The 26,891-nt window shown below is 34.0% G+C and overlaps 1 protein-coding gene across 1 annotated transcript in view; it reads left to right on the forward strand.

The window, feature by feature from the left end:
* TPO (thyroid peroxidase) overlaps positions 1-26,891 on the forward strand; it is a 285,568-nt gene that overhangs the window by 200,654 nt on the left and 58,023 nt on the right. The window contains exon 7 of the mRNA XM_074233541.1: positions 5,902-6,417. Coding sequence (XP_074089642.1) covers positions 5,902-6,417 — 516 coding nt within the window. The remainder of the gene's footprint in view (positions 1-5,901; positions 6,418-26,891) is intronic.

Genomic DNA, 26,891 nt, shown 5'->3' on the forward strand with positions numbered 1-26,891 from the left:
AGCAATAGAATAATACCCCTTGGTACACTATTTTTTTTCCTTTCAGTTCACTACTCCCTTCTTGACATTCCCCCACCCCCCCTACCCCCAACCTCATGATTAGTGATATTCTCCTTAAACTCTCATAGAGGTTGAGTTGGAAAATTTCCAAGAGAGGTGAAATTAGAGGACAAAAACAATATTTGTCCTCACATTCCTTATATTTAATCAATCAAAACAGTCTCTCAAAATACTGGTTATTTCTTTGTGGTGGCTAGCTCTGCCCACACTTCCAATCTCTGATATTAGAAGCTGACTTCCACAAAGTTTTCTTCCTGATTCACCTTGCTACCTCTTAAGGGTAACCTAAGGGCATAAATTTTCATTTTTTTTTTTTTTAGGTTTTGACAAGGCAGTGGGGTTAAGTGGCCACACAGCTAGGTAATTATTAAGTGTCTGAGATGGGATTTTAACTCAGGTACTCCTGACTCCAGGGCCACTACTCTATCCACTGCACCATCTAGCCACCCCAACTTTTCATTCTTTATACATACCAGCACTTCTTTTCTAAATCACTCAAGTAACTTGAGCTCGTACTTCATAAAGTTATCATCTGGCATAGATAAATGAAAGTTTTAGTTGAATACCTTTTATGGGTATTCATAATAAGAACAAATACCTATTATGGGATCTGAGTTTTCCTTTAAACCTATTCCCTTACTCTTTAAGATGCAACTTAGGTATCACCTCCTATTGACTTGCTTTTTTGATCCCTCAAGTTGTTAATACATTGTGTATTATTTTGAATAAACTGTGTACTTGGTACTCCCAGAATGTAAGATCCTTGAGGACTGGGAGGGTTAGATTTCTGTCTTTATATCCCCAGAACATATCCTTTACCTGATAAAGGTAGGTACTACATAAATATTTGTTGATTTGCTGTAATTTTCTCAGGTCACAGCAGGGCCATTCTTTAATCTGCTGCCTAGAAAGCCTCTCCCTAAGAAGAACAAGCTAACAACTTTTTAGACTTAGACAGAGGATATTTAGCTACCACCAACCAATGTTCACACTAGGTCCCCAAGATGAAAATTATTTTTTCTTTTAATCCCAGTGTCTGCATTTAAGAGCCCTCACAGCAATAATATTTGGGATATTAAATGTATAAGCATCTTTACATATATATGTATATATGTATGCATACACGTATGCATGTACATGATTAATAGCATTTGGACTAAATCAATGGACCTACAAACCCATCAGTGAGTTGGGGTGAGGGGTGTCTACCTTCCTAAGCATGTGAAGACTTACCCCAATGGGATGGGTAGATGAGAACAATTTGTTCCAACAGTCATGTAGCAGATAAAGCAGATGCCATGAAGCACTTAGCGGTTGATCAGACCCCAAAGACACAAAGGTGTCCCTGGCTATTGCCAGTCATCCTGACTTTTGTCTTGTCACTGTACTTTTATGACTCTGAAAGAAGGAATGAGATTGATGACTTTATACAACTCTGCCTCACTTAAATCCAAGTGATGTCATTGGTTCACTCTGAAAAAGGACAAAGAATAACAGTAGTTACGTAGGCATTTTAAAGATAGAATGGAACATAAGGAAGGTAAAGAGACTATGTCATTATTCAGAACTTATTTCAACCATACCCCTGCCTTTACTTTATCATCAGTATCTGTCTAAGCCCCATGTTTGGTACTTATTTTATCCAGCAAAAAATTCTTCAGTCTTCCCAAAGAATGTAGCCTGGCAATGTTGCTTTTGCCCAGCATGTTTTGTGAATTTATTTCAAATCCATAAATTCTTTAGGTAATTACACTGTTCATTACCAGTAACTGGAAAGTATTTGGCAGTGTAGCAACAAAGAAATCAGAATACCTGGAATCAGAATACTTAGGATTTGAGAGTTGCTCTCTCTCTTATTAGTCATGTCGTTCTGCACAAAACTGTGATCTCACTGAACCTAAAAAGAGAATGTGAATGCCTATAACTGCTTATTTCAAAAATAGGAAAGTACTTTGTAAGCTAATTTGAAGTAGGAGGAGAAAGAGTGTGAAAAAATGTCAATAGACTTCAAGAAAGAGATATAGTAATAGGCACCCCATGGGATTTCAGGAGGTTTCCTACCTAGGCTCTTCCAAAAGGAGAGTTCAATGACTCAACAGGCCATATACTTTGAAAATGCAGTCACAAGTGAAAAAAATGAATTTGATAAGTTCTGATTTGATGATATGGAAAGAATTTGTCTATGAGTTTTTAGTGAAAATTTTTTAAGGTGAGAATAGAGTTAAGGATTTTTCCTCCACTTTAAAATTTTGAATCCCAGTGAAGGACAACAAAACAATAACAACCAACCATAAATAATTAATTTCCAAAATGTCCATCAATGCAAGATTCCTTACTTTTCTGTGGACCAAAAGAGATTTTTCCATCAATTGGGCAAAGCTTTAGAACCAAAATATTTGACTGACTCTCTCCCATGTCTTAAAAAGCTGTATTTTGTGATGCTGATACCTGCAGCCCAGAGATAAGTTGTTGGGAGAAAGGGAGTAAAGGTCCTAGGGGAGTAAAATTCCAGAATGGGTCTGCAATAATAATAATAATAATAATAATAATAATAATAATAATAATAATAATAATAATAATAACTCATATTAAATAGCACTTTAAGATGTGCAAAGCATTTAAAGTCTATTATCTCATTTGATCATCACACCATCGTTGTAAGGTAAGTGCTATAACTTTATTTTATAAATGAGGAAAACGAAGCTTCAATGCTTCCAAGGAACACATAAGGAATAAAGAAAGGAGACAGAAATTACAATCATTTTTAAACCCTTCCTAAGTTCAAGGCACTATGATTCTTTACAAATGTTTAATTCTCATGATCACCTAGTAAGGGAGATGCTATTAAGATCCACATTTCACAGTGAAGAAAACTGAGGCAGAGCTAGGTGACTTCACAGTGGTAGGTATCTGAGGCTGGATTTGAAATCAGATCTTCTTAACTCTAGGATCAACACATTATTGTGCCACTTATCTACTTATCTACTTCTGAAATAATATTTGAACCTAGTCCTTCCTGATTCAAAGTCCTCAATGGGGGAAGACCATAGAAAATTAATTAATGGTGAGGTCTTATTTCTGAATTCTCAGCATTACTTGTCATTTTTGGCCATTTTCCTTTATGTAACTTGCCAAGTGCAGTGAATAGAATTCTTTTCTAGTTAACTTACATTTAAGATGCCTTAAGACACCTTAAACATGTAGTAGTTTTTGTTTGGTTTGGTTTGTTTCTTAATTATTGAGATCAGCAATTTTTAGAAATCAATATGAGCTGAGGTTTAAACTTAAAATTCTGAACATCTTCAGTCACAAGTTCAGGCAACAGTCCTCCTTTATGTTCCTCCATATAGTATATAAGGATTTGGGATTTTTCAGGTTCTGAAGACAGATATTCTATACATTCTTTAAGATGTTCTCAAATACATGTCTTCCATGAAAGTCTTTTCTGTTTATAATTAGTGGAGGTGATAGCACAATCAATCAGTGCTAAAGCTTCTTCTAAAGTGCTTAGGAAGGTGCTAATGAGGCAATGTGAGGTAAGGGAGCAGAGCACTGGACCTGAAGTCAGAAGAGATCTGGGTCCAAATTTTATTGTTTAAATGAGCAAATCATTTAACCTCTCTGGGCCTCAGTTTATTCATTCATAAAATGGCAATAATAACAACCTACTAGGGTATTGGTAGATAAGGTTTTTTTAAGTCTCAAGGTACAATCTTAACATCTTTCATTATTAAAATATTTCCAAAGGATTAAGATTCTGATATTGTGCTGCAGCGATTAGGAAAGTGACTCAATTTTCTGAACCTCAGTTTCCTTATCTATAAAATGAGGAGGTTGGTTTCCATGGTGTCCCTACAAACTCTAAATTTATGATCCTACTCTGAAGTAAAACACAGTACTGTCAACAATTAGAACAGGAAATCTCTGCTGAATTTATACCACTTATATTTCTATCTTTGTTCCATGACTGGTTGAAAAAAAAAAAGCAACTCTGCGTTCCTCCAGCTCTCTACTATTGAAATGGAGATGTTGAAAATTAACTTTGCTGAGTTGTATGTGGTCTATAATGTCTTGCCATTATAGGCTGGTATTCACCCCCTTAACACAAGATCAATGGGTAAAATCATCCTTTCCCAGAAATGGAAAATGATCCTTTGGAATACAAAAATCATTTTCCTCCCATATGTTCTTGCCAGCAATCTCTCTGAAGCACGTAGCCTTGGCATATCACTGAGGTGACTCACCATGCCTCATTACATGGGCACATGGTAATACATTGCAGGAGCTCAGAAATAACAGAATTTCAGAAAACTACTGCTGATCTACAGCTCCACATTAAATGGTGCCCATTGGTGTTAGAAGCAGAGAACATCAGGGCTAGAGGGAAATTTTTTTGTTATATTATGAGTAATAAGAAAAATTGGCATTGACTTTTTAAAGATAATTTTAGTTGCATTTGGAGCAACCCCCAGGTGCTCATTGCTGGAGCACACTGTGGTTTCTCGAATAAATACATCTTAAATTAATACACATCATTTCAATAAATAATTGTCAGGGAACTCAACAAATATTTATAAAACATAATAAATATTATATAAAATATGTTGCATATGTTTTATGATTATTTATAAATAAATAGAGAAAGGAAATGGCAAATTACTCTAGTATCTTTGCCAAGGAAACCCTAAATGTGGCCACAAAGAGTCATACATGACTGAAATGATTGAACAGCAACAAAATATTATATATATATATATATGTGTGTGTGTGTGTGTGTGTGTGTATAAAACTATATACAATTAATATGTTTATATGTATAATAAATAATATATGATACAATAAATATGATATTTATTAAGGAGCACCATACATATTTAGAACTAGAAGAGCTCTTAGAGGCAGGAAGTAATTGAGGCATTGATATTTAGATAGATATTAAGTGATTTGTACAAGTCACTATGCCAATTGATGTGTCTACAAGGATGAAAACTGACAGGATGAAAGGATGCCTCTGCAAGGATGGAAAACCCTCAAAAACTTGGTGTATTGGGAGAAAAGGAAATAAGACATATACTTAAATAAAAGAGAATAACTTACTTAGAGTCAGAAAGATTTGGGTTCAAATTCTGCCTCAAATTATCTGTGTCAACTTAGGAACTGTAAAATGAAGAAGAACTCTATCACCTCTAAGGTCCATTTCAGAAAGAAATAATTCTTATAGTTTTGGGAGCAAAAGAGAGGTTTAGACAAATATTCTAGAAGGGAAAGTTCACTTTTAGCTTGTTTTGGGGAAGTGAGAAGGGAATCAGGAAAGGCTTTAACCTGAATTGGATCTTGAAGGAAGATAAGAATTTCAACAGACTATGAAAAGGGAATATTTTATTGGTAGAGGGGACAGCCTACACGGAGGGAAAGAACATGAAGAGTGAGGAAAGAAATCGGGGAAAACATTTAATAGCTTGGTGGAGGATGTGACAAAGATTGGAATGAAGTAAGGTTGGGAATAACACTAACCATGATGGGAATACTAGTATAAATAGATGGATGAGGATAGAAACAAATAAAAGGGATAAGTGATAGAGAGGGACCCCTAAAAGAGAAAGTAAATAGAAACATAAGATCTAGAGCTGAAAGAAATGTAAGCAAGTCTCTAGTCCAGCTCTGATTTTACAAAGAAACCAAGTTTGCCCAGTTTCACAGAATAGTGAGTGAAGATATGAATGTTCCTTGACACCAGGTCCCATATTCTTCCCACCACTCTACACTGTCCTTTTATCTTTCTTCAAATCAGATGCATCTAAGAAATTTTAAACACAATTGGATAACCATTCTTTCATTCAGCTTCCTGACAATGAAATATCATCAATGGGAATGGAATGCCTGCCTTTCTACCGTTCATCTCCAGCCTGTGGCACCGGGGACCAAGGAAGTCTCTTTGGAAATCTATCCAAATCAACCCCAAGAGAACAAATGAATAGCTTAACATCTTTCCTTGATGCTTCCACAGTTTATAGCAGTACACCTGCTATAGAAAAGAAGTTGCGGAATTTGACTAGTGAGGAAGGGATGCTTCAAGTCAATACACTCTATACAGATGGAGGCAGAGAGTATTTGCCTTTTGTGACTCAAGTTCCTTCACCCTGTACACAAGCTCTAAACACAGAGGATTCTGAAAGAATTGAGTGCTTTTTGGCTGGAGACAACAGAGCCAGTGAGGTGATCTCCCTGGCTGCCATGCATACCCTTTGGCTTAGAGAACACAATCGTCTAGCCAAAAACCTGAAGCTATTAAATGCCCACTGGAGCTCTGAAACCATTTACCAAGAGGCTCGGAAGATTGTGGGGGCTCTGCATCAGGTATGTCCCTCATTCCACTGAGTTTGTGACCCTAAAGATGCCTTTGTTCTATCACCCCTTTTAAGAGCTCTGGGTTCATTTTGGGGGGGGGGAGATAAAAGAAGTATTTAATATCTATTTCTGCCACTTGTGAAAAAAGAAGCTTATGGTCTTGGGATAAATTACCATCTGAAAAATGGAAGGAATAAAGGTTCCTTATAGCTCTAAATTATATGATACTTCATCATTTACATTCTCTGTGACTCAGTTCTCTTATTCATAAAAGAGAGACATCAAAGATCCCTTAAATTGTAGACCTAGTGTTCTATGATTTGAATTGCCTTATTTTTTAAGAAATTTCATGGGAGAGAACAATAAATTGAAGTCATAACAATAAATGAAGGGCTATTACATACAGAATATAGCAATTTCTTAATTATTCCCTGAATATCTATCATCATCCTGTCTTCCTCATTTTTCCTATTTGAACCCCCAAACCTGCCATTCAGGTCACTGAAAGCAATATTTGAGGGCACTTTCTTTCAGCATATTTATCCTTTCCTTAATGGGTCATCTTTTATGCTAAGTAATTCCAACCTTCACCCCTCTAAGTGACAATTTGAAAGGATGTTTTTGTTTTCCTTTTCATTCTTAATAAAAGGGATCAAAATAATGAACTTTCCACACCATGTTTTCTAAGACTGACCAGACATGTTACCTCTTGTTAGTGACCTGAGGTACCTAAGATAGACTTAATATCTACCACTGCCCTCAGTATAATGAACTGGAGGTTAATTGTTTCAGAAGGAGCAATGGATTTCCTGTTATCTCTAATAGGTACAATGTATTCATCCAGAAATTTAAATAAACTGGTATTCTATCTTTTGAAATGATCAAATCATTTCTTCAATATAGGTGATAACCCTTTGGAAATAGGCTTATAGAATACAACCTTAGTTGAATATGGTTATTTTTTTATAAAAAGAAGAATGGTATTACATATTAAGGATTGAGTCTTGCACTGACACTTAGGGTAATTGGATGGAATCAATAATGCATTATTGTACTGAGGAAAAAAATGGGCTCTGGAGCCTTAGTGTGGATTCTAAGATTTGCCACATGAGCAATTAACCTCTCCTCACCTATAAAATCAGGATAATATTAGTTATACTTTCTTTTTCAAAATAATGTTATGAGAATCCAGTAGGCTGATATATATATATATATATATATATATGTACATATATATATATAAAAGTACCCAGTAAAACTTAAAATTATTATAATTATAACTTGTTGTTATGTAAGTTATGTGTATAGTAATATAAAATGAAGCAAATAAATTAGTGATTCTTGAACCCTAAAATTTTTAAAACTAGAAGGGATATTAAAGGTCATTTAGTTCAATTATCACATTTTATAAATAAGGAAACATAGCCTTAGAGAGGTTTAATAATTTATCCAGTCATATCTAACTAATGGCAGAACCTCAGACATGAAAACCCAGAAGGAACTTCAGAAAGAGTCACAGAGATTTTAAATATTTAGAGTGATATGAAAATTTAGGTTTTGGGTTGTTAATTTCAAAATTAGATGATCCCAGGGGGCGGGGAAGGGAGGGTGAAGGAATTTTCTAACTAAAAATACACACATGCATAGGGACGAAAATAAATAGATAAATGAATGAATGAATGAATGAAGAAAAAATAGATGATCTCTAAAATCCCTTATAATTCTAATAATCAATAAGTCTGATTTAATCAATACAATTATTGGAACAATGTTTCACATTTACAAATTTACAAAGCAGCTTTTTGTTGCTTTCCACTCCCACAATTAAAAACCTCTTTGCTATTAATATTTGAGATCTTTTTCTTCCTTTAGCTATTTTCCACATAATAATTCTGTTTATATTCTTTATGTGCTAATTTATCATTGCACATTAATTTATCATTTCACAATCATATTTCCTCTTGGCATATTTTGTTGTTAAGGTCTCCTTTTCCTAAGATTTGGCCACTCTATTTGAATCTTTAGAAAAATGTAATAATATGTTTACTTAAACCCATTCTTTTCCTCTAAACCCTACTGTCTTCCTAACTTCCCTATTTCTAACAAGGACAACTTCATTCTTTTGGTCTTCAGTTTGGTAGCATTATTCTCAAATTCTCATTCCCTTCAGTTCACATACTTAATCAATTATCATATTTTATTGTGTATTTTTCCACATGTTCTCTCAAACATGACATCTCTCTATTCACACAACTTTCACCTTAATACAGGTTACCATCACTTGTGCTTATATTATTGCAAATCTCCTAAATTATCCTCCCTACCTCAAGTCTTTTAATTTTATCCTACATATGACAGCCAAAATAGTTTCCATTAAACCTAGATCCAACTCCATACTCAATCAGCCTCAATGGTTTGTGATTGCCTATAAATAGAATATAAACTCCTCTACTTCATACTTGAAAGCAATCTGACTGGCCTTAAAGTTTCATTGGACATCACTCCTTCTGAAATCTGTAGTACAGTTTATCTAGTATTCTCTCTGCTTCTCCCATATGGCAATCAATCTCAAATCTCTGCACTGGATTTCCCAAAAAATGTGATGTACTCCTTCCTTATCTCAGCCTCCTGGAGTCTTTATCTTCCTCTAAGACACACCTCACATACTGTCTTCAAAGCATGAAGTCTTTACTGATCTTCCAATAACTAATGCTCTCTTTCACAAATTACCTTGTATTAAATATACATTTGTCTATTTGTATTTATTCTCTTTATATTATGTCCCTGATGACTCTCTCATTAGATTATAAACTCCTTGAGAGAAGGGATTGTTTTCTTATTTTATGCTTGTGTTCCTCTATTTAGACAAGTGCTTAGCTGGTAATAAGTACTTGAAAACAACTGCTGATTGATTAGGTTCTGAGCCATTGATCTATGTGGGAAAAATTCATGGAGATTGTCATTCCTTTTCTCTTGAGTATTTCAACACACACTTCAGTAACAATTTGATTAGAATATGTGATCCTAAAATATATGGTAATAAAAGAAAAGCTCAAGATAAGGATAAAAATATGTATAGAGACTGAGTTGATACTGAGAAAGTATTTTTTAAGATTTATATTGTTTTCTTTTAACTCAAATAAGTCTCTGCTATTTCCCATTTCTCTTAAAAGCAGAAAGTTTGAAAGTATCAAAATAAAGGTCATAAAATCTGTGCTCCATTCCTTTCCTCCCACTTCCTACACTGCGTGACCCTGGACAGGACACTTCCCTTAGCTTCAATTACTCATCTCTGAAAGAAGTGTATTGGAGAACATATCCTCTGAGGTCCTTGCTATCAGGTCCTTATGATCCTATGATCCTACGTGAGGTATACTTGTCCTTAGAAAAGTGTTGGGGATATCATACTGTGCACAAAGTCACAAACTTCTGCATTTTAAACCTACCTCTGATGACTATCAATCAATAAACGTTTATTAAACACATACTATTTGCCATGAACTATTCTAAAATCTCAGAATACAAAGAAAGGCAAGATAGTCTCTGTAGGACATCAACCTAATTGTTGCCGATTATCTGCCTGAGAAGAATCACTCTTTGACTCAGGGTGGCAGATGCCAAAAGAAAAGAAGTTACAATACAAAAGAAATTAATAAGAAAGTTGAGAAAAATTAAAGAAAAATCCACAGGAATTACTAATTAATCTTAGCAGGCCAGCTGCCAGGCTCAGCAGAAGTCTGGAAAAAAGAGAGACCAAACCCCTCTAGAAATCTCCTTAAATTCCCCCCTCAGAGTCTATGGGAAGAGATAGTGACCTGGGAGTGGCCCAAGTCTGGCACTAGAAAGTTTGCTTTTTTGGAGAGGGGTGGAAGGGATTCTGGTATGGGTGGTCTTAGATCTTGTTTCACATGCCTATGTAACCTAGTTGCCCCTTACCAAAAGGGAACAAGTTTAGACTGAAGGTTGGGGTGGAGTATTTAACAGAGGGATAAAGGAAGAAGGAAGATTTTTTTTTAATAGTAAAAACAAAAGATTTACAAGATTAGTTTCAATTGATTTCAATATTTTCCATGCCCATAGTTCTCTGCATCATATTGAGAGACAGCATACAAATAAGAATGCACAAACAAGATATATAAAAAAAGATAAATTGGAGATTAAAAATAATAGTAGGTAACTGTTATATGATACATAATATATACTGAGCATTTTGCCCTTATTATTTTATTTGATCCTCACAACACCCCTGTAAGGGAGGGGTTGTTAGTTTCCCCCATTTAATAGGTTAGGAAACAGAAGCAAATAGAGGCAGAGTGATGTGCCCTGGGTCACATAGTTTATAAATTTCTGAGGTCAGATTTCAATCAGTCACTCAGGTCTTCTTGAATCCAAATTAGGCTTTCTATTTACTGTCTCAGCTCCCCAAACAACACAGGGAAGACGCTAGAATTAAGAAGGATCAGGAAAAACTTCTTGTAGACTTTTCCAGAAGATAAAGAAGAGGAAAGAGAGTATTCCAGGCATGAGGGACAGCCAGTGGAAAAAGCCTGGAGTATAGAGATGAAGAGTCTTGTTCAAGGAATAATAAGAAAGCCACTGTCAGTGGATTGGGTGTAAGCTGTAAGAAGACTGTAAAGGAGGGAAAATGCAAGGGCATTGAAAGTTATGGAATGACAGAGGTTTTTATTTATGATCTGGAAGGGGTCAAAGGCAAAACTTTAGGAAGTGAGTAAAGGATGGAGTAGGAAGAAACTAGTGACAGGGAGAACAACCAATAAGCTATTGCAGCAGTTCAGATAAGTGGTGATGAGGGCATATACCTGGATGGTGGCAGTATCAGAAGAGACTTTATACTTTAATTAAAAGTTAGTTACAGGGGGCAGCTAGGTGACACAGTGGATAGAGGAAACAGCCCTGGAGTCAGGAGTACCTGAGTTCAAATTTGGCCTCAGACACTTAATAATTACCCAGCTGTGTGACCTTGGGCAAGCCACATAACCCCATTTGCCTTGCAAAAATCTACAAAAAAAAGTTAGTTAAAAGTTGATGGCTTTTTCAACATGCTAATGCATCTGAGATGAATTTTTTAAATAATTTTCAGTTTTATTGATTTCATTTTATATGATCTCTCCTTATTTAACATTTCCTGATAATTATCTTATAACAAATCAATACAATTTAATAAAACTAATAATATAGTAACCTTATCTGAAAATGAATGCAACATTTCAATTCTGGTAACCCCCCCCCTCTCCATTTAGAAAAAATAATAAAAATCTAGTTTCTTCCACCACCCAACTGAAGAAAAAAAGAGAAAAAGAATTGCTTGTAACAAATACGTAGTCAATTAAAAATATATTCCTCCAATGGCTACACAATATGAAACATGTTTCATTTCATGATCAACTATATCATTTTTCTGTCATTGAAATATATTGCATTCATTGTTGATTTCAAGATGGTATTTGAACCCAGGTCTTCCAGTTTCTAAGTATAGCTTCTATCCATTAAACTATACTATCTTTATGTAATTTGAAGTGCTACATAAAGGAGAGCTATGATTATTTAAAGGTCAGGTCAAGTTTCTCTTAATTTTATTCTGATTCAAAGAAAATATTCCTATAGTAATTTTAATTTTAAAAAAATATTTATTAAGTACCTATTGTGTGCAGAACCACGTGCTAGGCTCTGCATTGATATAAAGTTGAGATAAACCAGGTCTTTGATCTTATAGAATTAACACTGATAGCATACAATCAAAGAGACTGTACAAGATAACCATACTACATTATCATATGCCAAAGTTTTTTGGGAGGACCTATGAAATAGTTGCACTAGATGATTTATCCCATCCCTGGCTACTATGGATAGCACATAGTAGTTACTTTAAAACATTTATGTTAGTTTCTCAGAACAATCATAAAATTACATATTTATAATTAGAATGGACTTTATGACTGTTCCATTTTAAATATCATGAAACTGAGACTCAGAAAGAGCAAGTAACTTACTCTAAATCACAGAATCATTATTCAAACAGAGGGTCTCTGGTTCTAAAATATTCTTCTATAACTTCTCTCTCTTAAAAACTTTACCATGATTTCCATTTAATCCAATAAATATATATTAAGGGTCTAATATGTGAAAGTTCTTGTGTTGTATGTTGGAGATAAAAAGACAAAAAAAGCAAACAATGTATATACTAACTCCATCTGCCAGGATCTTATATTCTATTTGAAATCATATAATCAATAATTTTAGTACAGGAAAATAGAGAGAATCACTAAAAAACAATCTGATTAGGAAAGATTTCAAGAATGCTGCAGCACCTGAGTTGAATTTTAAAGGAAGCTAAGTTTTCTAAGAATCAGAGACAAGGGGTTATTGCATTTCAAGAATGATGAAAAGTTTGTGAGAATGCACAGAAGAGAGAGATAGAATATTTTATCTTGAAAAAGGGTCCTTGAGTATTTGCTTCTGTCTAGGAAACATCAATATTAAGGGGCTTGCCCAATTCCTAAGTATTCCAGAAGGCAGAGAAAATCTTTATTCCCAAACAATAATAATTACAAAATAGCAAATCATAAGTATAGTGGTAAGGACAATTTGATTTAACAAAAAGCCTAATCCTCTTTAAGAAACTGGGATTCAAAAACAAAATTCAAATTAAAAAAACTGGATTCAAAAACAAAAATGAAACTCCTTCCCCATAAAAAGCTTACATTCCACTAGAAGATAAAAGATCATGGTTATTTAATATATTATAGTTAAAGTAAGTGCTTTGCTTATAGAGTTTCATGGGATCCTCAGAACAGTCCTATTAGGAAGGCGAGGCAGGAAATGGCCCAATTTTGCAGATAAGAAAACTGAGATGGAGAGATTAAATAACTTGCTTAAAATTATTTAGATTATAAAATGGGGATTTGGATTAGGAAGTGATAGTCATGGAACTCATACCAGATCTTTTACTATACTCATACTAATATTTTTGTATCCTTTTAGTAGCAATAATTTTTTTCATAATTTTTAATTTTAATACTCATTGAAGGATAAATAAATATTTATATCTTGTATGCTTTACCTATGCTGTCTATCACCAGCTACACTATAAATTGAGAGTAGTTCCTCTTGTTCTTCTCTATACATTGCATAAAACTATTTTAAACATAGTGGGCAAATCAAATACTTGGTTATATGGCAAGTGAGTTTTGAAAATCTGAATTGAATAATAAAAGAATTGAAAGAGTGCCGGGCCTGGGGTCAAGAAGAACCAAGTTTAAATATGGCCTTAAACATTTACTAGTTTTTGTGATCCTGGACAAGTCACTTAAGTCTATTTACCACTTTTCTCATTTGTAAAATGAACTGAAGAAGGAAAGGGCAAACTACTCAGGAATTTTTGTAAAGGAAATTCCAAATGGGGTCATAAAGAATTAGATAAGATTGAAATGACTGGGCAATATTTTTTTTTTATAAATATGATAACCACTTTCTAAGTTAATGAAAATCAGAAATGAATGTTTTATTCTTCCTCCCTCTGCCTCTCCCCCCATCCCCTCCCTTAAGTTATTTAACTGGTAGTCAACCCACCCTGTTACTTAGGAGAGCAAAACAATCATTTAACTTGACTTTATCATTGACTTCTAAGGTCACCAAATATCAGAGCAGAAAAGAACCTTAGAGGCCATTGACCATACCCAATAACTGAATAAGAAACCCTTCTATAAGATCCTTGAAAAATGATCACCCAGTCTTCACTTGAAGCGCCATAGGAAGTAATAGGAGGTTACCCATTCCAATTTAGGATGGCTCTCATTATTACGATTTTTTTTCTTACATCTAGCAAAAATATGTCTCATTAAAACTTGTACTCTTCTTATTACTGTCTCTGTCATGCTTAATCTTCACTGATAATTCCCCATTATAACAGCTCTTTTTTCTAGAATATTTTATTATTTTCAAAATACTTTCCTTACCATAGACTTTTTATGTGCTACATGAATGAATATCCCTATAACAAATGAGGAAACTGTCAGTGAAATGACCTAGACAAAGTCACACAGAGAATAAATGTAAAAGTCTAGGTATGAACCCCTATCCTAACTTCAAACATAATATTCTTCACAATGGACTAATGGTTGGGGTTGTTTATATTACTTCCTAAAATTGCAAACAAACCACATTTGTTTTATTTCTTCAGATAATGCCTAGAGCACTTCTCTCACAGGGAAAAAAACTCATTTAATCAAGATATATTAAAACACATTTTAATAATAAAATTATAATATTTGTGGATGATAATATATGATAATATTGAGATAATAATATATTATATATTAGGCATAAAATTATGGGGACCTAGAATTTGAAACTGTCAGTGCCATACTGTACTGGATTATATTCACAAAAAATTACCCTATTTAGAAATCTAGAAATAATTATTTTGATTTTTTTCCTCAAAAATCGCTGTCATTGGAGTTTAAAAAATAATAGCAATAGTCTAAATTTAATCAAGCAATGAAAAGAATGAAGGGAAACAATCAAGAGTTGTAACATTCTCCTCAATGGTTTCAGAAGAATTAATAATAGATGGCATATTTATAATGCTTTGAAGTTTGAATTATTTTTTTACATAAGTTATCACATATGACACAACATCCCTATGTGTTGGTTGTTATTATAATTCTCATTTTACAAATGAAGAAACTGAAACTTAGATGGATCAAATGATTTACTCAGGGTCACACAACTAGTTAGATTCTGAGGTGGTAATAGAACTCGGATGTTATTGTACTCTTTGAGTACTTATTATTATTATTATTATTATTATTATTATTATTATTATTATTATATCAGGTTGTCTCTCAAGAAATACCAGAATTTAAATGTTTAGATGATCAGAGGGTTTTGTGAAGTTTGTTTCTGTTCAAATAAGAATTAGGCTAGATGATCTTTCAACTCTGTGATACAAAAGTCTACATAATTCTATGAAATTTTTCATTATTCATTGACTAAAAAATTCTATCCATTGGCAAATAATCTAAGTATTCTTATCAAGAAGAGAAAACTGGGTTTAGAATTGGAGAACCTGACTCTGACTCTGTACTTTATTAGTCATGTAATTCATCCTCTTTTCTCCTTTATTTAAAATTGGGGGGCTCACTCAGGTTTGAGTACAGACAGCAACTAACTGAACTCTCCTATCATTACCCTCTAAACCACTTTAAAATACTTATTCAAATTAAATTTTGGAATGGCAGAGCCAAGAAGAGGTCAGAATGAGATATATTTCCATCCTAACACAAATTAAAAGGTCAGCAAAAGATGTCTGTCACACCAGAGTGGATGCTAACCCAGAGCACGTGAGTAGGCCTTGAAGGTGGCTTAACTGTACAACATCTTCAGGACCTCAGCCCAGAGGTCAGGAAAGTAGACCATTATTCAGAAAAATATTAGAAGGAACCCTTTGCTAGTGCCAGATGTATCTGATGCTGACTGGCAACTCTATTGCCCATAAATAGATCTGGATCACAATTCCAGGGTGGAGTGAAATCTTCTTATTAAGTCAAAAAGGAGCAGGATCCCTGGTCACAGTTTCCAGGTCAAGGGGCAACAACAAGAATTTTGACTCAGGGAAATCAGGGGACCTGTTTCCAGTTCAAAAAGCAAACAACCTTCATGGGTAAAGACCAGAGCACAGACCAGAAGAGCAGTGATCACATCACCTTGAACACAATGAAAACTTGTAGACTTTCAAAACAAAGAAGTTTAACTTTGAAACAGTACTTCCCAAGCCCCAAATGAGTAGAACCTAATTTAAAATAAAAGTCAAGGGACAGCTAGATGGCTCAGTGGGTAAAGTACCGGCCCTGGAGTCAGGAGGACCTGAGTTCAAATCTGGCCTCAGACACATAATAATTGCCTAGCTGTGTGACCTGTGGCAAGTCACTTAACCCCATTGCCTTAAATAAACAAAAATTAAAAAATAAAAAGTCAAAGGCAAGAAATAGGTTGGAAACAACAAAAAAAGAGCTAGGCCACAATGTCAGGGAAAAACAATATATAAACTCAGAAGAAGATAACAATATGAAACTAACTACAAAAAACTTCAATTAAAATGCTAATTGGAATCAACCTCAATAAGAATTTCTAGAAGAGTTAAAGAGAGTTGAAGAGAAATAAGAGTTATACAAGAAAATTATGAAAAGAGAATTAACAACATGGCAAAAGAGGTTAAAAATACTGAAGAAAATTTAAAAATCTTAAAAAAAGAATTGGTCTAATGGTAAAAGAGGACTAAAAGTTCACTGAGGAAAAGAACTCCTTAAAAATTAATTTTGAATAAGTAGAACCTAATGATTTCATGAGACACCAAGAAAAAATAAAACAGGGGTAGCTAGGTGGCACAGAGAATCAGTTCAGGAGTCAGGAGGACCTAAGTTGACAAGTCACTTAACCCCATTGCCTCGGAAAAACCAAAAGAGGGAAAAAACAATTAAAAAGTCAATAGAATTTTAAAAAAAAGAAAATATGAAGTATTCCATCAGAACATCAGAAAAACACCCAGAGAAGAAAAAGATCCAGGAGAGAGAATTTAAGATTTGGTGGACTATCTGAAAGTCATAATGAAAAAAAAAAGCCTAGGTGTAATATTTCAAGAAATTGTAAAATTACCCTGATTTCTTAGATTAAAAAGGTAAAATAGATTTAAAAAAAAATTCATCAATCACCTCCTGAAAGAGATCCCAAAATGAAAACTTCTAGTAATATTATAGACAAATTCTAGAGTTTGCAGTTCAATGAGAAAATAAGTCAAGCAGGCAAAAAGAAAAAAATTCAAATATTGTGGAGTCACAGTGTAGTCACAAGAATAGTACTACCATGTTAAAGGAGTAGGAGGCTTAGAATGTCATATTCTGGAAGGTAAAGTAACTAGAACTAGAACTAAGAATAGCCTACCCACAGAAACTAAGTGTAATCCTTCAAGAAGGAAGATGGATATTTAATGAAATAGGAGGCTTTCAAGCATTGCTGATAAAAATATCAGAACTAAATAGAAAATTTGACGTTCAAAGAGAAGACTCAAGAGAAGCAAAAGAAAAATAAGAGGGGTAAACAAGAAAATAATAAGGGAATCAATAAAATTAAAATGTTTACATTCTTATATGTGAAGATGATACATGTAATTCTTAAGAAACTTATTGGGGAAGTTAGAAGTCTACATGAACAGAGGACATGAGTGTAATTCTAATATGATAGAATACTCTCAATATAAAAGGAAGATGGAGGAAGAGAGATGCACTATAAGAAAGTTAAATAATCACAGGTTAAAGAGGCACACAAGGAAGACCTTTTATAGTGGAAGGGAAAACATGGAATGTGGCAGGCAATGCTTGAACTTCATTCTCATTGAAAATGATTCAAATGGGGCAGCTAGGTGGTACAGTAGATAAAGCACTGGCCCTGGAGTCAGGAGTACCTGGGTTCAAATCCAGTCTCAGACACTTAATAATTACCTACCCATGTGGCCTTGGGCAAGCCACTTAACCCCATTTGCCTTGCAAAAACCTAAAAGAAAATGATTCAAATAGAGCAGCTAGTTGGTACAGTGGGTAGAGCACTGGCCATGGCACCAGGAGGACCTGGGTTCAAATCTGACTTCAGATATTTAACAATTACTTTGCTGTGTGACCTTGGGCAAGTCATTCTTGACCCCATTGCCTTAAATAAATAATTTTTAAAAAAGAAAATAATTCAAATAAGGAAGTATGTATGTTTGTGGGTGTGGGTATGGGTGTGGTCAGAAGCAAAGCAGTCCTTTGAGGACAAAAGGAAAAAAGACAGGAAAGATACAGAGAATAATATAGTACAGAGGTAACTAATCAGTAATCTTAATTATGATTGTGAATCAAATGTGCTTACCCAGAAAAATGGAAGTGGATAGCAGAAAGGATTAGAAACCAGAATCCAATGATATATAATTTATAACACATGTATTCACAGTTTTTTTTTAAAGGTCAAAGCAAAATCTAACATATTCCAACTGAAGCATGATAGAGGTAGAAATCTAGATCTCAGACAAAGCATAAAGGGGAAAAGAGGGTAAAGGGTAAATATAATATATATATTAACATATATGTATTTGGTAAATATATAGGTAATGAAACCATATCATAATGAAACCATATCAAAAAATTTTATCATAAATTTCCCTGTTAAAGGTTCATTTATCAAAAATCTAGGGAACTGAGTGAAGCTCATATAAGCCTTGGAAATATGTCATTTCCAAATTAATAAATGGTCAAAGCATATGGACAGGCAGTTTTCAAAAGAAACCAAAACTGTCTATAATCATATAAAATATTCTAAGTCATTATTGATTAGAGAAATGCAAATTAAAACAACTCTGAAATACCATCTCATACCAATCAAAAAAGGATAAATGCTGGAGAGGATAAAGAAAAATAGGGTTACCAATAAACTGTTGGTGAAGTTGTGAACTGGTCCAAACATTATGGAGAACAATTTGGAACTATGCCTAAAGGACTATACTGGGTATTTCCTTTGATCTAGTAACACCATTACTAATTCTGTACCCCAAATGTGTGCAAAATATGTACAAAAGGATTATTTCAGTTCTTTTTGTGGGGTTGAAGAAATGGAAATTGAGAGGATGATATCAATTGAAGAAAACAGAGCAAGTTGTGGAATATTATTGTGATAGAGGACTATTGTTTTAAGAAATGATGAATGAGGTGGTTTCAGAAAATATATGGCAGGATGTATATGATGCAAAATGAAGTGAGCAGATCACTGTGCACAATTGTAGCAATGTTGCAATGATGATCAATTGTGAAAGACTTGGATAATCTTTTCAATACAATGATCCAAAATGATTTCAAAGAAATGATGAAAAATGCTATTCACCTCCAGAGAGAGAAATTATGAACTCTGAATACAAATTAAAGTACATTTTTCTTACTATTCAGGGGATTTTTGCTGGGTTTTTTGATATGACTATTAAAGAAATGTGTTTTGCATGATTTCACAAGTATATTGTGATTTTGTTCATATTTTGATTAATTGATATTGATTTCAGATTCTCTAACTCCAAATTCAGCATTCATTTAATAGTATTACACAGCCTCAGATGATTTCAATAGTCCCTTCCATCCCTTTTCTTTTCACATAAGATCAGTCATATAAGATAAGTCACATAAAGTCAGAGGGAACAAAGAAAGTCAAAAAGACAGCCCTTGCTCTCTTAAAGCTAACAGGCCAATGTGAGATTCAAGATGAAAACAAGATATAGAAAGAATAAATTGGAAACTATCATGAGAACAAAGTCATCATCATCAAAGACAATCCGATAAGCATTCTTGAAAAAGGTGTGATTATAATTGGAACTAGAAGGAAAACAGGGAAGTCAGGGGCCAGAGATGAGAAGTGAGAGAACTCCAGGTAGAGGGAACAGTCAGTGAAAAGTGCCTGGAGTTTAAAGTTGAAATGTTTTGTGGGAGGGATAGAAAGGAGGCCAGTATCATTGAATTGCATAATATGGGAATTGGAATGTAGAGTAAGGTGTTGAAAGACTGGAAAGTAGGAAGGAAATGGGTTATAAAGAACCTTGGATTACCAAATAGATCGTTTTTATATTTATCCTTGAAAGTAAAAGAGAGCCACTAGATTACACTGAATTTGAAGTGATATGTATTACATATGACATGATTGTAAGCTGATTGTAGACTTAAGGGAATTACAGTTCATTTAATTAACTATCCTCATTTTACAAATCAAGAAATCAAATCTATGACTTAGTAGTGGCAAGCAGCAAAACTGGATTGGAAGCCAAAACCTTTGACCCAAATCCAGTGTTCAGATAAGATTCAAGATCCTTTTCAGCTCTATTTAATTTGAGTATTTTCTTTGCATATTTTAACAATATAGTTTATTTTTATTTTTAACAAGTTTTACTTTATTTTTACAAAATGAAAACACACACACACACACACACACACACACACACACACATATATATATATATGTGTGTATATATATATATGAGTAAATGATGAAGGAAATGGTAGTATAGTAAAGCATGCTTTTTCCAAAGTTTGTCAAGGTCAAGCATGGAAGATGCAATTTAGATTTAAACTAGAACTTATTTTAAAAAGATTTAGTTAGCTATTTGGAAAAGACTGACTTTGGGGATTAATAGTGCCATGTCAGCCTTTAATTCGAAATTCATTCTTATTTTCTGTTGTCAAAATGTGCTTGCTGCTGTCCTCTGGGTTAGGAAGTCAAATTCCTTGTAGACTAGAGGTGGAAAAGTTGTCACAAACCAAGTTTACATTTGATTTCAACATTGGCTCATTGTCCTAAATTTAAATGGTTTGTCTGTTCCCCTTCCATTTCAATGAGATGAAACCAATAAGTGTCAAATGAGTATATTAAAAAACAAAATGTTGCTGCTCATGCTATGAATGTAAAAAACCACATTAACATTACTGGGAGATTAAGGGTCAGCTCAAAACACTTTGCCCTTGTAAATTGTATCCCATCATCCTGTTTGAGATATCATATGCATTACAAAGTCTTAGCAGCTAGCTTTTGTAATGAGAAACCTATTAAGACTTTTGGGGTAGGGAGGAGAGGGATTAGGAGTCTGGCTATCTGTACAAGGTCAAGTTTGAATGGGTTGTGTTAAACAAATTGGAATCAATATTATAATTTGAAATATTTGTGATATCAGTCAATAAATAAAAATTTCTTAATTAGTTGTTACATATGTATTGTTTTAGACCTAGGGTTACAAGTACAATAAATGAAACAATCTCTACTTGCAAGGAATTTCTGAAGATTTACTGTGAATTACTGTGAATCCAGAACAAAGATAGAACATTTGTTTTATTTAGACCAGGCAATTTGATTTCATTAATGAACTCCTGGTGAAACCTCTATCAGTGTAAATCTGTGCCAGCTCTGCAAATTAATAAATCTTGGAAAAGTTTTCTGGAGATTTGAGAGTTACTAATCTGGGTTTACATAAATAATGTGTCAGAGATGGGTCTTGAACACAATTCTTCCTAAATATATATACTATACCGTACTGTCTTTCATTATTAACTTTTCTAAATTGTCAGTCACTAAGTTCAGGGTTATTTTTATCCTTCAATAAAAGTGCACAGAGGCTTTAAGGCATGTCCCTAGAGAACCATTTCCCAGGCAGAGCTGAAAGGGAATTTAGAAGTCTTGGAGTCTAAGCCTTTCATATAAGTTTCAGAGACAGGAGCTTGCTTCATATTACAGAACTACTATATTTCTAGAAGAGCAGCTAGGTGGAGCTGTGTTAGAATCCAAAACCTAGAGTCAAGATCTGAATTCAAATCTACACTAGACATTTAATAGCTGTGTGACCCTGGATAAGTCATTTAACCACTGCTTAACCTTAATCCACTGGAAAAACAATTATCCATTATCTTTTTTTCAAAAAAATTCCAAATAGTAGTCTCAAAGAGGCAAACCTGATTGAAACAGCTGAACAGTAGCAAAGTTTCTAGTGGTATTGAGAATATAAGTTTCCCAATACAGCATTTATCCATTACAACATACAGCCACTCTTCTGGAAAGTTTTCCCACTGGTCTGTGTGTGTGTGTGTGTGTGTGTGTGTGTGTGTGTGTGTGTATTCTCCAGTGGTACCAATGAAATCAATAATAGAGTCCTGGTCATAGAATCAAGGAGACATGCTCAAATTCAGATTCATATACTTATTAGATGCATGATCTGAGGCAAATGACTTAACCTCTACCTCAGTTTCCTCATCTATAACATTAAGATAATAATAGTCCCAGGGATATTGCATGGATTAAATAAGATAATATTTTAAAACATTGAACATATATATAGAGCATGATAGTTGTTTAAATAAATATGTGTTCCCTTCCATGGGTTGATTTCTTGGCTTGTTTTTTTGGAGGGGGTGGTCTTTTTAGCTACATATGCAGACCTGCGGTGGGATATTTCTACTGGGGCAAGAATAAGAATGAGAAATGTCCCATATATACTTAAAGTTTAATTACAACCATGATCTCAATGAGAATCAGTATTTTTTCCACCAATAGACAATGCAACCAAGTCACATCTCATCCTTCTTATATGATTCTTATACTAGTCCTTCCATCATTTTTCCAATAGAAGACCTTCCCAATACTCTTAAGACCCTCCTCTGGAGCTTTTAAGAATTCATGGCTATCAGGACTATAGATAGGTAGACATTCTCCATTTGATTATTATCTTCTCTGTTGCTACATCATTGATCCATTCCTTTCCCTGGGTCATACATGTTCTAAATGTTTTGTTTTATGCTACTTCATATATGTAATTGATTGTAATATTATACTATAGCCTAATTATATCCAACACATATCTTTCCATTGCTCTTTGGTTTCTCTGACATGGGATTCTTCTGAAAGTGCTGTCTTAATACTTTCCATCATTTAGCAACACTTCAAAGAGAATGATGTTGAAAAAAAAAAGAAATAAAACAGGGGCTTTTTGGCAGAGAACCTTTGGGATCATAGAAAACAGCATAGTTTCCCAAATTAGATCCATTCTATTACTTCTACCTGTTCAATTCTTAAACTAATTCATTTATCTGTCATGTTGATCCAAGAAAAAAAAGGATTAAGTTAATAGATTGCTTATCCACTTGTGTCATAATTTGAACAATATGACTTTTTTGAAAGATCACCATGTCTCATTTCTCCAGTAGTCTGTAATCTCAAAGAGAAGGACTCATGTTATTCAAGAATTCAATGCACTTAGCACAAACTCCACAACATTCACCAACCAGAACATCTGTCAAACATCTTCTGTTGGGAATCCATCTTCCATTTGGAATTAGTCCAGAATATCCTGAGACAATGTCTGAACAGTCAATATATGGATGCATAGATTATTCCTAATTTCAATAAACTATGGTCCAACAAGACTAGCCTTCTCTCTGGTTTTCACCAATGGAACTCCTCTTATCTCCACACCTTTGTGCTGGCAATTCCTACTGTCTGTAATGTATGAGACTAAACACTGCCTGAAATTCACTTTCTTCTCAATTCCTCCTCTTTGAATCTATCACTTCCTTCAAAGTTCAAGCCTATTTCTACATTCAACATGAACATTTTCCTAATCCCCCAACTTTAGTGCTCTTTTCTCCCAACTATATTGTAATTAACTACCTTATATTTCTATTATATTTATTCTTGATGTACTCATATATATTTGGCTTCTTAGATAGAATGTAAGTCAATGATTGCAAAACTTATTTTCATCTTTTTGTTTTGAAGTCATGGTGCCTGAAACATAGCAGATGTGAATAGATGCTTGTTTGTTTACTTTTTTTATTTTGCTTTTATTTGTAATCTGTCCCTTTTACTGCTCCTCTGAAATTAAAAAAACAACCCTTATCATAAATGATCTGATAAAATAAATTCCAACATTGACCATGCCCAAAAACAACATATGCATAATAAATGTATTTGTGTTTATGTGTGTGTGTGTGTGTGTGTGTGCGTGTATCAGCAAACATTGAACAAAGTTTTCAGTATAGATTTATGGTGGAATTTTATATGATTTAAATATATGCATGGAAGTCACCTTATTAGAGAAGAGAATTTAAAACTGAGTTTTATTCTACTGAGTTAAATGTGTTTTTATACTATATAAGCATAAATATGGTTGGTCTTATGTAAGTTACACAATAAATTAACTATGTAGATGTATTCTGTATTGAGAATAGTCTATAAAAGTTTGCCTGTTGTTTTTTCTTATTCTCATCAAATATATATATATATACATATATATATATAGTTTAATATATGCATAGAACACAAGATTTATGGAGGTAAGAAAGTTTGTACATTGTAGTCATTGATTGTCAACTTAAAACTATATATTTTAAAATATTACTATCTGTAACCACTTTTATTCTTTTGGAATATTCCACTTTGAAATGTCTTGAAAACCAATGCCTGAATAGCTCTGGATTTCTTTTATTTATATTTTTGTATATATTTATGGACCAATGATTTTAAGTCAGCTTGTGAATAGCCTCACTAGGAACTACTATGACTACCAGTTTTTCAGAGTGGAAGAAGACCACATCAATCAACCAATTGGAGGTGTGAGTTGCACAATTGTATTTATTCTAGTGAAGGGTACTTGTGCATCTTTCTCACTTGCCTTTACCAGAAATGTTCTATCCCAGGGTCTGATTTATATGTTAAAGAACTCTTGGAGATGGTCTGGTTGCTGTGGGAATATCTTGGCTTTAAATGGTTTTGATACTTTCCATCTCAGTGAGACACTACAATATTCCACAATAAGACATGTATGGGTTAATAATCATCATTTTTTTTCCCTCTCAAGTCTTCCATCTTTGAGTTGTGAGTTACACATCAGTATGATACAATTGATAATAGCTTATACACTAGGACATCAGTATGCTATTCATAGGGTTATACTGATCTGCTGTTACTACACTCCCTAGAGCTGGAACTCACCAGACTGCACAAGAACTTTGAGACTTTCCAAGGTGCAGACACTTCTCTCAGGGTGAATCCATTTCAGGGTGGCCCTGCCCTTCACAAAGAAAAGAGAACTCTCCCCAGGACTCCTTTTGATTTCTCCAGGATTTGTCATATTATCACACTGGATGCCTATCTCACCACTCTGGATTCAGGGGCATGAACTCCACTCCCTTTCAACAGTTGAAAAGCACAACCCTTAGGTTCTGGCTTGAATATTTGTCTCACTGAGTGATCACCCTGATACCTTCCAGCTACTGACAGTTTTCTTCATGCATTTCTATCCTAGATTGAAAAATAATAAACCAATATGCTCTGGTATTTTCATATTAATAACTAGAGTTGCAAATATTCCTCTCATTATTCAATCAATTAATTTTGAACCATCCATCTTGGTTTATTATATACTATTTATTAAATAAACAGGAAAAGGAAACTTTTTTCCAATTAGCTTTCACTAATTTTTCTACATATATCAAACCCTATAACCTCCTAAATGTAAAAGTTTATGATGGGCTATTTAACTTATTAACTATAACAATAAAACAAAGACATTTATTTACAATGTATAAGTTGTAAGAAAGATCACAGACAAAATCATTTTTACTCATCATTTCATATGTTGATTTCTCTCCAATTTCAGAAACACAATCTCACCATTCAGCTTTCTCAGGATAGCATCCACCTTTCAAGAATTTTCTTTATCATATGTCATTGCAAGTTAAAAGTTAAAATAGTTCTTTCAGAAAGGAAAGTCCTTCATTTTCTTTCTCTTCTTCCTTCATTTTGTCTTCCTTCACCTACATCTAAATTTCTCAAAAAATGAGTGTCTATATCTGTGAATGAAATTATTGAAGCTGGTGTTAGATGTATATAAGTACAAATTTTCTCCTCTTATCGAATGTAAGATTTTTGAGACCAGGAATAATTTCATTTTTTTTCTGTATTCCCAGTTCAGCTTTCATATAAAATAAGCACATAATTAATGATTGCTGACTGTAACTACTTAGTAAGATTTGTTTGCTGTTCTTAATTCTATCTTCTTTTTTTTTTAAGGTTTTTGCAAGGCAATGGGGTTAAGTGGCTTGCCCAAGTCCACACAGCTAGGTAATTATTAAGTGTCTGAGGTCAGATTTGAGCTCAAGTACTCCTGACCCCAGGGCCAGTGCTCTATCCATTGTGCCATCTAGTCATCCCTTAATTCTATCTTCTAATCTCTAAGTATAGAACTAATTAAGTCTTTTCTCATCTTGAAAGAATTCACTACACAATGGTGAGAGGAAGGTCTGAATAAGGGAGGAACTTGGCAGGGACCTGGTACTGTCCAGTACTGAGAGGAGAGACAGAGAGGTCTAATCTTGGTCTACCCTATTAAGGGTCAATGTTTTCCTTCTTCCTAGCCATCAGTTTGAGTTGAGCATACCCTTCAAGTGGACTTCAACCCTGAGCACTTCGAGAAATGGAGATAATTCACAAATTTCTTATTCTTTGAACCATTTGGGGTTTTTTTTTTAGGTTTTTTGCAAGGCAAATGGGGTTAAGTGGCTTGCCCAAGGCCACACAGCTAGGCAATTATTGTGTCTGAGACCGGATTTGAACCCAAGTACTCCTGACTCCAAGGCCGGTGCTTTATCCACAACACCACCTAGCCGCACCCCCTTTGAACCATTTAAAAAAAATATTTTTTAAATTTGATACTACCAAATGCTAGAAAAGGACTCTTTCTAAGACCTAACAGCAGACTTTGAAATTACACTCCTTTGTGGGACATTCTGATTATCCTTCAGCAACTGGAAAGAACTTCAGGGAAAATGTAGAAAGAATCTTCCCTTCTCACCATGCTCTTCAGCCAGGCTCCACATTAAGTAAGCTATACTGAACTTGTTATCCCATTTGCAGGC

This window comes from Macrotis lagotis, chromosome 1, assembly GCF_037893015.1.
Source record: "Macrotis lagotis isolate mMagLag1 chromosome 1, bilby.v1.9.chrom.fasta, whole genome shotgun sequence".
In the NCBI taxonomy this organism is placed as follows: Eukaryota; Metazoa; Chordata; class Mammalia; order Peramelemorphia; family Peramelidae; genus Macrotis; species Macrotis lagotis.